At 36.9% G+C, this 17640-nt stretch overlaps 1 protein-coding gene across 1 annotated transcript in view; it reads left to right on the top strand.

Moving 5' to 3' along the window:
* Window positions 1-17640, top strand: part of DDX60 (DExD/H-box helicase 60) — a 107034-nt gene that overhangs the window by 13475 nt on the left and 75919 nt on the right. The window contains exons 6-8 of the mRNA XM_017887891.1: window positions 3202-3318; window positions 11676-11834; window positions 14017-14175. Coding sequence (XP_017743380.1) covers window positions 3202-3318; window positions 11676-11834; window positions 14017-14175 — 435 coding nt within the window. The remainder of the gene's footprint in view (window positions 1-3201; window positions 3319-11675; window positions 11835-14016; window positions 14176-17640) is intronic.

The raw sequence follows: 17640 nt of genomic DNA, 5'->3' as shown, positions 1-17640 counted from the left end.
TTATAATAAATTTATTTACATAATAAATTATTAAAATAATACAGTAACATATAGTACATTAATAAAATTGGTACATTAAATAATACAGTTATAAATTACTAAATTTATTTATAAGGTTATAAATACATCCAGTTTCTGCTTATTTTTCACTACTGATGGTGAATTGTGAATACGAAGGCCATTCTTTAATTCATCCAAATCATTTTTCAGACAATTAACATTTGTCACTGTTTGAGAATTGTGTCATACTCCTCATGTATTTGGAAACATTCACATGGTTGCCATAAAATAAGATAGTTTGTATTGCTTTAGTTAGTACAGTCATGCATCACATGGATACATTCCAAGAAATACATCATTAGATGATTTCACTGTGTGTAAACATCATTAGTGTACAGACACAAACCTCGATGGTATAGCCTATGACACCTTAGGTTATCTGATATAGCCCACTCTTCCTAGGCTAAACTTTTACAGAATGTTACTGTATTGAATATTCTAGGTAATTGTAACACAATGATAATTATTTGTGTATCTAAGCATATCTAAACATAGAAAAGGTACATTCAAAAATGGTATAAAAGATTAAAAATGATACACTTGAATAGGGTACTTACCATGAATGGAGCCTGCAGGACCAGAAGTTGCCCTGGGTGAGTCAGTGAGTGAGTGGTGAGTGAATGTGTAGGCTTAGGACATTACTGTACACCACTGTAGATTTTATTAATATATACAGTATTCACTTTGGCTACATTAAATTTATTTTAAAAATACTTTTTAATGTAATATATTAACATTAGCTTACTGTGATTTTTTATTTTGTGAATTTTAATTTTTAAAAATTTTTTGGCAGCTGTACAAACACATTATACAACTGTACAAAAATATTTTCCTTCTTTATTTTTCTTGAGACAGAGTCTCTACTCTGTCACTCAGGCTGGAGTGCAGTGATGTGATCACAGCTCACTGCAGCTTCCACATCTCAGGCTCAAGTGATCCTGCTGCTTCAGCCTGTTGAGTAGCTGGGATTACAGGTGCACACCACCATGCCTAGCTAATTTTTGTATTTTTTGTAGAGACAAGGTTTTGCCATGTTGCCCAGGCTGGTTTCAAGCTCTGGGGCTCAACCAATCCGTCTACGTCAGCCTCCCAAAATGCTGAGATTACAAGTGTGAACCACTGTGCCTGGACTTACTTTCTTTATATCATTATTCTATCAGCTTTTTTCCTATTAAAATATATACTTTTTACTTTTTAAGCTTTTTTCTTAAAAGAAAAAAAGATGCAAACACACACATTAGCCTAGGCCTACACAGGGTCAAGATCGTCAACATCAACTGTCTTCTACCTCCAGATCTTGTCTCACTGGAAAGTCTTCAGGGACAATAACACACGTGGAGCTGTCATCTTCTATGATAACAATGCCTTCTTCTGGAATACCTCCTTAAGGGCCTCCTGAGGCTGTTTGGCAGCTGTTTTTGAAATATAAGTGAAAAGAGTATACTCTAAAATAATAATAAAAAATTAGTATAGTAAATCATAAATCAGTAGCAGTCATTTTTGTTATTATCAAGTATTATATACTGTACATAATTGTATATGCTGTCCTTTTTTTGTTATTTTTTTTTTGGAGACAGAGCCTTGCTCTGTCATGGAGGCTGGAGTGCTGTGGCACGGTCTCGGCTCACCACAACCTCTGCCTCCTGAGTTCAAGCCATTCTCCTGCCTCAGCCTCCCAAGTAGCTGAGACTACAGGCACGCACCACCATGCTGGGCCAATATTTGTATTTTTAGTAGAGACGGGGTTTCACTATGTTGGCCAGGCTGGTCTTGAATTCCTGACCTCATGATCTGCCCGCCTTGGCCTCCCAAAGTACTGAGATTACAGACGTGAGCCACCACACCCAGCCTATGCTGTACTTTTATATGCCTGGCAGCACACTAAGTGTGTTTATACCAGCCTCACGAACACTTGAGTAGTGCATTGCTCTGTGGCGTTATGATGGCTATGATGTCACTAGGCAGTAGAAATTTTTCAGCTCCATTATAATCTTATGGGATCACCAACATATAAGTGGTCTGTGGCTGAAGGAAATGTTGTTATGTGGCTCATGACTATTATTAAACTATTTTCAACTCTGGTTGCCTACTCTGAGCAGGAATAGCCCTGGGATTCATTTTTATATTGGGAGGAATTACTGTTATTAATTATCTCATTTTACTCTGTTAGAGCAATTTCTAAATCTGAGTTTTAAGAGTACCTACACATATCCTGTCTAATCTTTCCTTAAGAATAATTTTTTTTTTTTTTTTTTTTTTTTTTGAGACAGAGTCTCGCTCTGTCCACTCAGGCTGGAGTGCAGTGGTGTGATCTCAGTTCACTGTAAGCTCTGCCTCCCGGGTTCATGCCATTCTCCTGCCTCAGCCTCCTGAGTAGCTGGGACTACAGGCCCCCGCCACCACGCCCGGCTAATATTTCACATTTTTAGTAGAGACGGGGGTTTCACTGTGTTAGCCAGGATGGTCTCAATCTCCTGACCTCGTGATCCGCCCGCCTCGGCCTCCCAAAGTGCTGCGATTATAGGCATGAGCCACTGCGCCTGGCTGAATAATTTTTTTAATGAAGAATTTAATGTTTGTTAAAGTAATCTATTTCTAATTTGTTGACTATTCACCTTAAAGAAGTTATGTTATTAGTCAATTTGAGGATTATTTGAAATATGATTAAAAATACAATGTGTATTGAAAATGGCTGCTGCTGGGTGATAGGTACCTGAAAGGGGGTTATACTGTCTTTTATTCATGTGTATGTTTGAAATTTGTTAAAATATATGGCATTAAATGGGGGTGTTTTGGAGGGTGCTGGAAGTGTTCTAAAATTAGATTGTGATATTGGTTCCAAAGTTGATAAATTTACTAACAGCTGTTGAATTGTAACAAAATGAATGAATTTTATGTTATGTTAATTATACTTTTATGAAGCTGTTAAAAAACAAAATATACTATATTCCTAGGCAAAAATTAACTTTCAGAGATACAATAGTGATGTTCAATGGGGTTTAAACTTACAATTACATTGGCATATTTTTTCCTTAGAAATATATTGTAACATAATTATATCTAAAACATGTAATTTTCTATAGTTGGAAAATAACTACATATTTTATTTATAACAATTTTCTGATTTTCTTTATTTCACAGAATAAACAGAACATTAAAGATGCTTACATAACCCTGCTTCACCAGTTGAAAAGATTTAAACTTTCAGCATTAGCACCTCTTTTTGGAAGTTTAAAATGGAATAATATTATGGAAGAGGTAACAAAATGTTTTAAAAGCTTTGTGTTTGAACTAAGTTTTAGTTATAGAAAGGTTGCAAAATCATACAGAGTTCTCATATACTTCTCATCCAGCTTCTCCTAATGTTAACATCTTAAATAACCATGGGACATTTATGGAAACCAGGAAATTAACATTGTGTTGATCCTGTTAACTAAATTTTAGACCTTATTCCAATTCCACTGACTTTTCCACTGACATCCTTTTGCTATTTCAGAATCAGTCCAAGATACCACATCCATTCAGTTGTCAGTCACACTTTTGAGTGTCCTCCAGTCTGTAATAGTTGATCAGTATTTTCTTGTCTTTACATGACCTTGAAGGTTTTGAAGAATACCAATCAGTTATTTTCTGAATGTCCTTCAGTTTGGACTTCTTTGATGTTTTCTCCTGATTAGAATGAGGTTATACATCTTCGGTCAGAATGTCACTGAATTAATCTTGGGTCTTCAGTGCATCCTAAGAGTATGTCTGAGCATTGGTTAAGTTGGTGCCTGACAGTTTTCTCTACTGTGAGGTTACTATCTTCCCTTTGTAGTTAATAAGGACATGCTTTGTGACTCTGCAGACCCTGTTTCTTCTCAAACTTTAGTTGATTCACTTTAATGTCCATAGCAGATCTTGTCTGCAACAATGATTATTGATGATTTTGCCGAATGGTGATTTTTTATTTCACTCTTTCCTTGGAATTCACTGTAAGGGACAGCTGTCCTAATGCTGCCATTTATTTGTTTATGTCAGCATGGATAAATATATTTATTTTACATTACAGGTTAGAATCCAACATTATAATTGTTTTGGAGCTCAACATGTTCTGGGTTTGAACATTAGAAGCACCTTTAGGTTGGCGCCTGTGTTCTTTTACAAGCTTTCATCTTTCTGTACTTTCTGACTTTCTGAAATCACAAGATGGTCCGGTCTCATCTTGTATTTTCCCTGCCACACCCCTGAAATTAACTACTTTGCCAAGGAAGGAGGCATTTAGAAGTTCAGATCTGAAAACTTTGTTGGTGAATTGCTACTGGGGTGTCATTGCTACTAGGGCTTTTCAGCAAATGGAACTAGGATTCAAATCCGTAATGGTTTCTTTTACCCTTCCTCTTTCTTTATTTTTAATTTCTCTCTTCAATCAGGAGAAATCCAGCTTTTGTTATCTACAATATATTCACTTATTTGTTCAGTTCTAATACACACATGAAGTTATTCTATTTCATTGATTTTGATTTTTATAGATTCAGGGAATACATGTGCAGGTTTGTTACATGAATATCTTGCATAATGTTGAAATGTGGTTTTCTAGTGTACCCATCACCCAGTGTTGTACTCAGCAGGTAACTCTTCAACCATCACTCCCCTCTGATCCAACTCTTTTTGGAGCCCCCATGTCTATTATTTCCCTCTGTATAGTAATTTTGTAACTGCTAACCATACCCTGTGAGAAAAAGTCAATGATACTATAATATTTATGTGCAGTTCTCTTTTAACTGTAGCCATAGAATATGTTAATAACACTGTTTCCAAAGTGATTCAGGTTAGTGACTTTTTCATCTACCTCCTTTGGTGTGGTTATGTTATCCTTTCTTATTTAATACAGTTACATTCATTGGTTAGTGTTTGTATTTCATCTTGGGTTCCTCCCACCTATTTCCTGGTTGTTTTTAATTATGTTCATTTTGAAAGGTGTGTGAAAGGTATAGGAAACATTACCACCACCACCACCACCACACACACACACACACACACACCCACATATTCTGGTGTTAAACACATAGATCGTAGCCTATATATATATATGTGTGTGTGTGTGTATGTGTGTGTGTGTGTATATATATATATTTTTGAGACGGAGTCTCGCTTTGTCCTCCAGGCTAGAGCACAGTGGCGTGATCTCAGCTCATTGCAACATCCACCTCCCAGGTTCAAGCAATTCTCCTGCCTCAGCCTCCCACATAGCTGGGACTACAGGTGCCCGCCACTATGCCCGGCCTGTTTTTGTATTTTCAGTAGAGATGGGGTTTCACCTTGTTGGCCAGACTGGTCTTGAACTAATGACCTCATGATCTGCCCACCTCGGCCTCCCAAAGTGCGTGAGCCACCGCACCCAGCCATAGCTTCTATTTTCTTGAGTGTTTTTATCATAAATGCATGAATGTTTATTAAAAGTATGGATATAATTATATGATTTTTCCTCCTCAGTTTTATTAGTATTATATAGGGTATTAATGATTTTCCCAGTATTGAAGCCTCTCTGTATTACTGGAATAAATCCAACTTAGTCATGGTGTATTGCTTCTTAATATGGTGTTGGATTCTGTTTACTAGTATTTTGTTTAGAATTTTTGCATCAGTATGCATGAATGATATTTCTATAATTTTGTTTCTTTGAATTGCCTTTATCTGGTTAGATGTCAGTGTGATATGTTCTTCATAAAAAAGATTAGAATGTCTTCTCTTCTTTTTCAATATTGTGAAATAATGTATAGATCATTGGGATTATCTAGTCTTTGAAGATTTGATAGAAATCGTCTGTGAAGCTATATGGTCCTGGTGCTTTTTTGTGAGGTAGTTTATTAATTTTCTGTATTTCTTCCATGGCAATTGACTTCTTTGGGCTTGTTAACTCTAATGGGGTCACATTTAGTAATTTATTCTTCTGTGAAAATTATTGATTTCACTTAAGTTTTCAAGTCTATTTGCATTGAACTTTGTGAAGTAGGCTTTTGTGATTTAATTTATCTTCTGTTTCAATAATTACTTTCCCTTTTAATTTTTGTTTTGTGTATTTGTGAGTTCTTTTTTTTTATGATCAAGTTAGCTAGTGGTTTGTCTGTTTTTAAGTTATTTAAAACCAAGAATTTTGATTTATTAATGAGATCTATTGATTTTTTTAGTTTATGATGTGCTTTCTTTCATCTTTTACTGTTTTGGTTTTATGTTGTTGTTTCTTTTAGATTTTTTGGGGGGCTGGGAACTTACTCATTTAAAAAATTCATTTACTTTTATTGTTAAACATATTTAGTGAAATAAACTTTCCTCTGAATCACTGCTTTAAATATATCCCATAGATTATGCTGTAAATTGTTTTTGTCATTAAAATAAAATATGTAATTCCATTTTGTATTTCCTTTTACCCAAGTTTGACTGAATAGAAATGTTTTTATGTTCCAGATTAAAGCATGTTTGTGATTTTTTTTTCTTTCTTTTTTTTTTTTTTTTTTTTTTTTTTTTTTTTTTTTTGAGACAGTCTCGCTCTGTCACCAGGCCAGAGTGCAGTGCCACAATCTTGGTTCACTGCAGCCTCCGCCTCCTAGGTTCAAGTGATTCTCCTGCCTCAGCCTCCCGAGTAGCTGAGACTACAGGCTTGTGTCACCACGCCCAGCTAATTTTTGTATTTTTAGTAGAGACGGGATTTCACCAAGTTGGCCAGGATGGTCTTTATCTCTTGATCTCGTGATGTGCCCGCCTTGGCCTCCCAAAGTGCTGGGATTACAGGCATGAGCCACCACACCCGGCTACATTTATAATTTTTAAAATTTCTTTATTTTCCCATTACCTTTATTGTATTATGAAGATGTTAACATATAATTAATTTTTATGGATGTGCTGGGGACATTTAAGACAAATGAAGATTCCCTGTCACCACAATGTAGTTTGATTCATAAGATTTACTCTGTTCATTATTGTGGTTTAAGTCTTTTATCCCTTAACTTATTTTTTTTTTTGTCCAACTGTCTCTCTTGTGTATTAAAATTTGTTATTATAGGTGAGTTTCTCTATAGAGTTTATCTTTTGTCATTTTTGTGTCACAAAGTTGGTTGCCATGCTATATGTTGGATAATTTTTCATAAGGGATATATTTTCATTATAGATTATGGCTTTTAGAATAAAAGGCTGCTTTTCTTTTTCACATGTAATGCTTTTGAGTTTGAATTCTACTTAGCCCAATATAAAGAGACTAACCTCTGCTGTCTGTTTGTTTCCATTTACCTGGTAGAATTATGTCCATTCCTGTATTTTTAGTCTTTCTGAATCACTTTGTTTTAGTTGTGTGTCTTGTATATGGAATGCGGTCCAAGCTGAAATTATTTTTTTCTTTTATAGGTAAGTCTCACATTTACTGATATGACTGATACGTTTGGTCTTGATTCTATAATATGTTATAGGGATTTGTATTCCAGAGTGTGTGTTAAGTTTCTTTAATTATGAGATATGTATTCTTTGTTATTTCATTTAAACAATTTTAAACTTTGGTCTGTTTTACATGTTTTGTTATGGTAATTACCTTTGGGCTGTACCATTTTTATAAAAAGAATAATCTCAATTCTCTGTTTCCTTATTTTACCTTTCACTATGTGGTTTCTGAGGTTTTAGTTTTTCTCAGTAGACTCTAGCACTCATTTATTGTGTATAGTGGGTTTTCTTGGATTATTATTTTTAAAATATTAATTTTATTATTAAATTATCATTATTACTAATCATGTTATTATTTATTATTTTTCATTGAGACAGAGTCTTGCTCTGTTGCCCAAGCTCGAGTGCAGTGACGTGATCTTAGCAACCTCCCTGCCTCCCTGATTCAAGCGATTCTTCCACCTCAGCCTCCTGAGTAGCTGGAACTACAGGCCTGCGCCACCACACCTGTCTAATTTTTGTTAGAAGTGAGTTTTTGTCATGTTGCCCAGGCTGGTCTCGGACTCCTGGCTCCAGCCTCCCAAAGTGCTGGGATTATAACCAATGTGCCTGGCCCAGTTTTGTTGTTGATAAGATGTGCCATTATAAAATATTTTCTGTCTTTCATTTCCACTATTATTTTTCTGACCTTTTTTGGTTTTTATTTTATGTCATTTGGTTGTTTTCCTACCTTTCTTCATTAAATTTTATTGAGATTATTCTCCTTTGGGCATCTTGTAACTTATTCTTTATTTCTGGATATCTGCATTTTTCTAAGATTATTTTGCTGAATTAATTATTTATTGTCTCTTTCTTTCTTTCCAACTCTGTTTTTGTTTATCAGTTGCTGAATAAAGATCATTTTTTGGCTGGGTGCAGTGGCTCACGCCTGTAATCCCAGCACTTTGGGAGGCCAAGGCAGGTGGATCACAAGGTCAAGAGATCAAGACCATTCTCGCCAACATGGTGAAACCCCATCTCTACTAAAAATACAAGAATTAGCTGGGCATGGTGGTGCACACCTGTAGTCCCAGCTACTCGGGAGGCTGAGGCAGGAGAATTGCTTGAAAGTGGGAGGTGGAGGTTGCAGTGAGCTGAGATCGCCAAACCCAGGAGGTGGAGGTTCCAGTGGGCCAGATCAAGCCAATGCACTGCAGCCTGGCAACAGAGTGAGATTCTGTCTCAAAAAGAAAAAAAAGATCATTTTTTGTATTATCGAATGCTTGTTTGTGTATATCCATATTTAGAATGTAGACTTAGAGATTTCTTTTGCTTTATGGTTGCTGTTTTTATTACTACTTTCTGAGGTAATGATGAGATTTTTCACACACTTTGTGTGAATTTTTTTTCCTGCTATTATTTTTTGCAATAGCTCTCTATGTACTTTCCTTTCATTTTAATGATATTGAGGTTTGTTACAAGATACTTTAATTCAATTTAATCTAATCCAATTAATTTAATTTAATATAATTTAATTTAATGTTATCTTTTTCTGCTAGCTTGTCAGAGTCCAGGCATGTTAGTGGGGTTTTTGTTAGTTTGTTCATTTATTTGTTTTGGTAGTGGGTGAGTGGTTTTGAATCTTCAGACTATCTGCTTTTCTTCTGACTTGCAGAGCCCTCAAATTCTTCTTTGTCTTCTTTTACCCTTTCGCCACTTAGTTGCCGAAGGATACTTCTTCCTTTTTTTAAAGCTTCTTTTTCTTTCCCAAAGCTGCTTTCAGAAAATTGTCCCCTTAGGTAGTTCCTATCTTTCAAATAGTCTCCATTCTTTTTAAAAATTTTAAATTAAAAAAATTTTTTTGATTGACACATCGTAACTATATATTTATGAAGTACGATGTTTTGTTTTGATATATGTATACAATATGACATGATTACATGGAGCTAATTAACATATCCATCACCTTGCTTACCTATCATTTTTCATTGTAAGACATTTGAAATTTATGCACTTATTTTGAGATATATGACATTATTATTGGTTGTAGTCATCCTGCTGTATAATAGATCTCAAATCCCATTCCTCTTTTTTATCTGAAAGTTTGTACCCTTGGATCAGCAAGTCTCCATTTCTCCCCTCACCCCCTGAAGAGAAGAGTTTCTCTTCTCAATTTCTATGAGTTCAACTTTGTTAGATTCTACATGTAAGTGAGATCATTTGGTATTTGGCTCTTTGTCTTGGCTTATTTCACCTAGCATAATTCATGTTGTTTCATTCATGTTGTTGAAAATGACAGGATTTCTCCCCATTTTAAATGTTCAATAGTATTCCATTGTGTATATATACTTCATTTTCACTGTCCCTTCATCTGTTGATAAACACTTAGGTTAATCCACGTCTTGATTTTGTGAACAATGTGTCATTGAACATGGGAGTGCAGATATCCCTTCAACATACTGTTACAAGAAAAACTTCAGCTGAATTAAATTTAAAGGAGTTTAATTGAGCAATGAACGATTCACATATCAGGCAGCCCCCAGAATCACAGCTGATTCAGAGAGACTCCAGGGTGCCTCGTGATCAGAACAAACTTATAGACAAAAAATATAAAGTGACATACAGGAATTGGAAGTGAGGTACAGAACAACTGGGTTGGTTACAACTCTGCATTTGCCTTATTTGAACACAATTTGAATGCTCAGCACTGTATGAGTGGTTGAAGTATAGCTGCTTGGATTGGCCAAGACAGTGATTGTTACAGGAACATGCTCGTAAACTGGGTTCTTTATCTTGTCTACCTATTAAGTTACGTTGCAATTCATCCACAAGGATTCAAATATGAAATATGAAGTCCTTCTCAAGCCATATTTAGTTTGCTTTAACCATACTAATTTCAGTTCCTTTGGATACGTACCCAGACATGGGATTACTGGGTCATATGGTAGTTCTAATTTTAGTTATTTGAGGAAGTTTCATATAGTTTTCCATAATGGCTATACTGATTTACATTCCTACCAGCAATGTATTAGAGTTCTCTCTTCTCTGCTTCCTCTCTGACACTTGTTATCTCTCATCTTTTTGATTAAAGCCCTTCTGACAGATGTGAGGTGATATCTCATTGTAGTTTTAATTTGCACTTGCCTAATAATTGGAATCATTAGTAGCGCTGAGCGTATCTTTTATGTACCTATTGGCCGTTTGGTTTTTTGTTTGTTTATGTGTTTTTAGTAATGTCTGTCCAGGTCCTTTGTCTATTTTTAAATTCGATTATTTGTTTTCTTACTATTGAGTTTGAGTTGTTTCTATACTTTAGATCTTAACTCCTCATTAAATGTATGGTTTGGCCAGATGCAGTGGCTCATACCTGTAATCCCAGCACTTTGGGAGGCCTAGGTGGGTGGATCATTTGAGGTGAGGAGTTTGAGACCAGCCGGGCTGACATGGTGAAACCCTATCTATACTAAAAATACAAACATTAGCTGGGCAGTAGTGGCATGTGCCTGTAATCCTAGCTACTTGGGAGGCTGAGGCAGGAGAATCGCTTGAGCCTGGGAGGCAGAGATTGCAGTGAGCTGAGATCGGGCCACTACACTCCAGTCTGGGTGATAGAGTGAGACCCCGTCTATAAATGAATGAATAAATAAATAAATAAATAAATAAATAAATAAATAAATAAATGTATGGTTTGCAAAATCTGTGGACTGCCTCTGTGTCATTTGTTGTGCAGAAGATGTTTACTTTGATGCCATCCCATTTGGCTAGTTTTGCTTTTGTTGCCTGTGCTTTTGTGGCCGGCTGTATCCAAAATATCATTGCCCAGATCAATGTTGTGGATCTTTCCTCGTATGTTTTCTTCTAGTAGTTTTACGCTTTCAAGTCTTATATTTAAGTCTTTAATCCATTTTGAGATGCTTTTTGTATATGGTATGAGGATCTAATTTCATTGTTTCTCTCATTATACAGTGAGCTCTTTTATTCTATGTACACAGGTTTCCTTTCATCTCAGAAAAATTGTATCATTTCTTTTTTTTTTAATTTGACTTTAAGTTCAGGGGTACCTGTATAGGATTTTTATGGAGATAAACTTGGGTCATGGGGGTTTGTTTTACAGATTATTTTGTCACACATGTATTAAGCCAAGTCGTACCCACTAGTAAGATCACTTACAAATAAAACTATTTTTCTAAATAGCATGACACGTCACAGGTTTTTTTCTTTGGCAGGCACACGAGACTGTATCTATGCTTACACAAGTCTGGCCAGAAGGATCTGACATTCGGCGTGTCTTCTGTGTTACTTCATGCTCATTATCTTTGAGAATGTACCATCGCTTTTTAGGAAACAGAGCGCCCTCCGCTGGTCAGGAAACTGAGATCCAACAGGTGTGGTTGTTATAACTTTACTGAGAAATACTATTTCTCTCCACTTTTGAAATTTTGTTGATTTGTATCTTTCATTTCCTCTATTTGGTACTTCATGTTTTTCTCTTATTTATATAAACTTCAAAAAATAAAACTGAAACTTGTGTCTATCAGGAAACACTTATTGTGCTGTTAAATGATTTAATGTTTTACTATGTGGATGTTTCACTTAGTGTATATTTAGTCTAAATCATCCAAAAGAAAACGAAACAAGACAGGATATTAGCACTTGGCGGAGGCCTAATATGCTACTATGTTTTGGGCTTTTTGTATGCATTGTGCCATTAAATCCTCACAACAGCATTGTGAGAAAGGCATTAGTATTCCCATTTCACCTATGAGAACACTGAGATTCAAATAGTCCAGGTAACGTTTTTCAAAACAAAGGTACTAAATAGCAATGTGGATTGAACTCAGGTCCATCTTGTGCAAGTTCCACAATACCAAACTGCCAAACTGCCTTTTTTGTTTGTTTGTTTGTTTTTTTGTTTTTTTTTTTTTGAGATGGAGTCTCCCTCTGTCGCCCAGGCTGGAGCGCAGTGGCCAGATCTCGGCTCATTGCAAGCTCCGCCTCCCGGGTTCACGCCATTCTCCTGCCTCAGTCTCCTGAGTAGCTGGGACTATAGGCGCCCGCCACCACGCCCAGCTAATTTTTTGTATTTTAGTAGAGACGGGGTTTCACCGTGTTAGCCAGGATGGTCTTGATCTCCTGACCTCGTGATCCACCCGCCTCGACCTCCCAAAGTGCTGGGATTACAGGCGTGAGCCACCGCGCCCGGCCCCAAACTGTCTTTTAAAAGAACATTCCTACTGTAGCGTCTTGGCATCATCCTAGCTGGAGAGATACTAAAGTTTTTAACCTTATTTTATGGCCAATAGGGTCCATTCAGAATCTCTTGGTCAGTCTGGATTCCTTTCGCCAATATACAGTTGTCTCTACGTATATGTGCTTATGGATGTGCATGTTTACACATACACACACACACACTCAGACACATGTGTATACATACTATTCTGTATACAATCTACCTACTGGGGGATTCTTGGCTAAAGATTTATATTAAAGAGAAATGAAGTTTCTGAACATTTCAGAAATGTTCAGGGCTCATCTTTTACTTAGCATCCTTATAATTGTTTTTCCAATTATCAGACTGAATATATTTTTAGTGAAACATTTTTTTCACAACTAGACATAGTATTTTAAATCACTCTCACAAAAAGGATACTAAGTCAAATCTGCCTCTCTGGAATTTCTAATGATTATACTCTATTTGGCCTTCTGGAGGTGCCCTGATGAAATCTTACACTTGCTTTGTTGACAGCCCTGCAAATGTTTGAAGATAGCTATGACGTTCTTGTCCCATGATGTCAGATGTGTCCACTTCTTTACCCGTGTTGTCGCAGGGCAGATTTTTTAGATATATTACCATCCTGGTGTCCTCGCCCTGGTCATTTTCAATATTACATTTAAAATATGATGCCTTGGATGGAATAGAGCATTTAATGTGTGGCTCCATCAAGGTAGAGTCCTGTGAAATTACGACTTCATTAGTTGCTCTATCAGCTCATGTAGAGTTTGGCTTAACTAAAATCCTGAAAATGTTTTATTTTAACTGCTATTCAGCCGGCAGCTTCCCGTTCCACTTACCTCACATCTGTATAAATGCAGTAGAGTTTATGTTATAAAGAAAAGGAAAGTCTTAAAAAATGTAGAATGAAAAATGTAATGATTCAGCTGGGCACAGTGGCTCACACCAGTGATTCTAGCACTTTAGGAGGCCGAGGCGGGTGGGTTACCTGAGGTCAGGAGTTCAAGACCAGCCTGGCCATGGTGAAACCCCGCCTCTACTAAAAATACAAAAGTTAGCTGGGCATGGTGGCAGGTACCTATAATCCCAGCTACTTGGGAGGCTGAGGCAGGAGAATCACTTGAACGTGGGGTCGGAGGTTGCCGTGAGCTGAGATTGTGCCACTTCACTCCAGCCTGGGTGAAAAAGCAAAACTCTGTCTCAAAAAAAAAAAAAAAGGAATAATTCATGATTCCTGCACAGCAAAGGTGGCTGCCAGCTTCTGTGGTCCTACATGCTTATTATGCAGTATCACATCCTGCTGTTCTCTGGCTTACCTTCTTTATTTTATTCAGGTGAACAGTAAATGTTTAACCCTGCAGGAGATGGAAGATTTGTGTAAACTGCATTGTCTCACTGTGGTTTTTCTACTCCATCTGCCTCTTTCTCAAAGAGCTTGTGCTAGAGTCGTCACTTCCCATTGGGCTAAGGACATGACGCCTTTATTACAAATGGTAAATGGATTCTTTATTAGTTTACTATTTTGTGTTTTGAATGTTTGGTAGATAAAAACTGCAGTAACTTTCAAAATTCCCTTTTTTGGGACTACTGTTAGCCCCTTGAGGGCTATGAAAGTTTGATGGGCTATATCAATCACTTTCCAATTTCAGCATCTGTGTTTAGGAGAACTAACAAATAGCATAATATATATCTAACCTGAGGAAAAAGCCTCTCTGTTTTTCCTTCGTTAAATCTCTGCCAAGATCAGATTTTTGTGTTATCAACCATAGTTGATGGTTGGTGATCACTGTGGTTTAAGAGGAACTGAAGAAATCAATGTAATAATTTATTACTTACAACTGTTATAGAGAATATTTAGAGACAATTTGGAGATTTTAGGAAAATAGAAGCAAAACAGAAGAAAACTTCCCTGGAGGACCACCACTTTAATCAATGCGGATAACTGTTAACATTTTGGTTTATTCTTTTATTTTAAATGCATATATTTTTCTGATGTTTTATTGTTTCTTATATTGGAGCTCTCTATATATACCTATATATTTTTTTCCTTCATGTTTTTCTGTTTTCTTTCACAATATTAGGATCATTTTTTAATGGCTACTAGTTATGTTTTAGTACCATGCTTTACTTACCCATTTCTCTATTATGGAATATTTAGAAGACTTTGATGGTTGTATTATAGATGCTGTTATTCTCTTTGTATATAAGCCTTTTCCTTTAATTTGGGGTTATTGATTTTGGCTTGAGAGCTAGAAGTGGGATTAAAGGAACAATTGGCACAAACTTTTATTAAGGATCATGATACATATACTGAAAATGTTCAACAAAAGCATTTTATGACCAATTAAGTAGGAAGCCAGTCCACAAACATTTAGTGCATGGTGCTAATCACTGGGATAGAGTGAGAAAAATAAAAACATATTTACCCTTCCCACTCCAACCCCTTCATAGAGCTACATTTTCCAGAGAAGATAGATACTAAATTTTAAAAGTAATTATAAGGACAGAACCTTAGAATGCTTTATAATCTGATAATAACAAGATTCAACGTAGTCTGAAAACAATGGTTCTTTTTAAGAAAGAAAGAGATGTGGGGCACAGTGGCTCACGCCTGTAATCCCAACACTTTGGGAGGCCGAGGTGGGTGGATCATAAGGTCAGGAGATTGAGACCATCCTGGCTAACATGGTGAAACCCCATCTCTACTAAAAAAATACAAAAAAATTAGCCAGGCATGGTGGTGGGCACCTGTATTCCTAGCTACTTGGGAGACTGAGGCAGGAGAATGGCATGAACCCGAGAGTGGAGGTTGCAGTGATCCGAGATTGCGCCATTGCACTCCAGCCTGGGAGACAGAGTGAGACTCCGTCTCAAAAAAAAAAAAAAAAAAAAAAAGAAAAGAAATGAGGGGAAATGAAGTGACTCAAGTCCTGGAGGAAGATGGTATAACCGAGGAACTGAGATACATCTATCATAGCAGGGGTAGGAAAAATATGGGAAAGTGATGAAGCTGAAGAGGCAGGTAAGAGACAAGTCACATAGGATTCTGTAGGCCCTGTTAAGAGAATGGAGATGTAACTTGATAGAAGCACAGTGAGGATCCACTGGATGGTTTCAAATGGATGTGTGGCAGTTGCATTTGCAAAAACTTTCCCTGCTTGCAATGCAGAGAGTGCATTGGAGAGGCAGAACAGGGGGGATTTGGGGAAATTAGGTGGCTATTACCTCAGTCATGTAAGTGTTGATGGTGTTAGGGACCAGCGAGAGGTAAGTAGGGATGAATAGCAGTGGGCAATTTTAAAAGTTATTTAAGGTGAAGAATGACAAGTTTAGTGTTTGAGTGTGGGTAATGAGGGAAGGGAAGGAGTCAAGTAATTCCTAGACCCCTGGCTTCAGCATTTGTGGGGATGCTGCCATTGTATGAAGGACATGTTAGTGGGGAAGGATCATGAGTTTCTTTTTTGGAAATACCAAGTTTAAAGTGCCAAAGAAATGTCCACACGGAGATATCTAGTAAACAATTTGAAATAATGGTTTGGACTTAGAAGGGTGGAATGGGCTGGAGATAAAGTTTAGGAACCATTACTCGATGGATGTTAATTGAGGCTCTGCTAAGACATGAAATTATTTTGGAAGAGAGATATGGTAAGAGAGCTGAGGACAGGGAGCTCAAATATTCCAATATTAAACACTTAGTTATGGGTTGAGACACGGGCAAAATACACCGAGAAGGAACTACTTAGATAAATGGGAATAAAATCAAGGAGAATGGGTTTTCCTGAAGGTCGAAGAAACTGGGCAGTTCAAAAGGTGGATGTGGTTAATAGTATCAGCTGCTTTAGAAGACTGTAATAGGTTGAAGACTGAAAATACATTGGTTTTAATGAAACGGAGCTCACTGTTGATCATAATTAAGAGACTAAGGTCTAGGTTATACTTTTAGCTAACAGAAAACATTAGTTTTTAATTAGACATAACAATGATCCTCTTATGTCCTCATTTTGCAAAGGAAAAACTTGGGCTGAGCTATGTGGTCCATGAGCACAGCTAATGAATGATCAAGTTGAGATCTGACTTCACTCTGTCCAGCTTCCAAATATTTGCCCTATAGAGTAACAGCTGATCAGCTCATAGTCAGCCATCCTTCCTGCCCTTCCCATACTCCATGCCTGATTTTTGGTAACACTCTGTAGCGTGAAGTGTAATTTCATGTAGCCCTAATCTTTTCACAATAAAAGAAATTTTTAACATTTTTTGAGGCCTCTTGAGAAAACAACTAAGCAAATCATGGAAGGGATCGTTCCATGAGATTTACTCTGAATCTTGAGGCATGGAGACCAACCAGGTAGGTGGATGGGAATCTTTTTTTTTTTTTCTTTTTGGAGACGGAGTCTCGCTCTGTCGCCCAGGCTGGAGTGCAGTGGCCGGATCTCAGCTCACTGCAAGCTCCGCTTCCCGGGCTCACGCCATTCTCCTGCCTCAGCCTCCCGAGTAGCTGGGACTACAGGAGCCTGCCACCTCGCCCGGCTAGTTTTTTGTAGTTTTAGTAGAGACAGGGTTTCACCGTGTTAGCCAGGATGGTCTTGATCTCCTGACTTTGTGATCCGCCCGTCTCGGCCTCCCAAAGTGCTGGGATTACAGGCTTGAGCCACCGCACCCGGCCGGGAATCTTAAAAGTTTGAAGGATTCAGCATCTTCTAGGTCCCTGAACACTCAAACACATTTTTTTAAAATGCTCTTTTGACCTAAAAGTTAAATCTGAACATATTAAAATCTAAATAAAGAACAGAAGCACATTTCAAAGCAGGAGTATTTCTGTAGCTTTGGGATTCTATCTGTGGGTAACAGTGTGAGAAAAATACTATTTTGAGAGTCAAATGCAGATTTCCTTGATTCAGGATAAATAACTATACAGAATGCAATTTTGGATCAGTTTTTTTTTTTTTTTTTTTTTTTTT

This window comes from Rhinopithecus bieti, unplaced genomic scaffold (genome assembly GCF_001698545.2).
Source record: "Rhinopithecus bieti isolate Rb0 unplaced genomic scaffold, ASM169854v2 scaffold_16999, whole genome shotgun sequence".
NCBI classification, from domain to species: Eukaryota; Metazoa; Chordata; class Mammalia; order Primates; family Cercopithecidae; genus Rhinopithecus; species Rhinopithecus bieti.
This window is presented reverse-complemented; position numbering and strand designations above follow the sequence as displayed.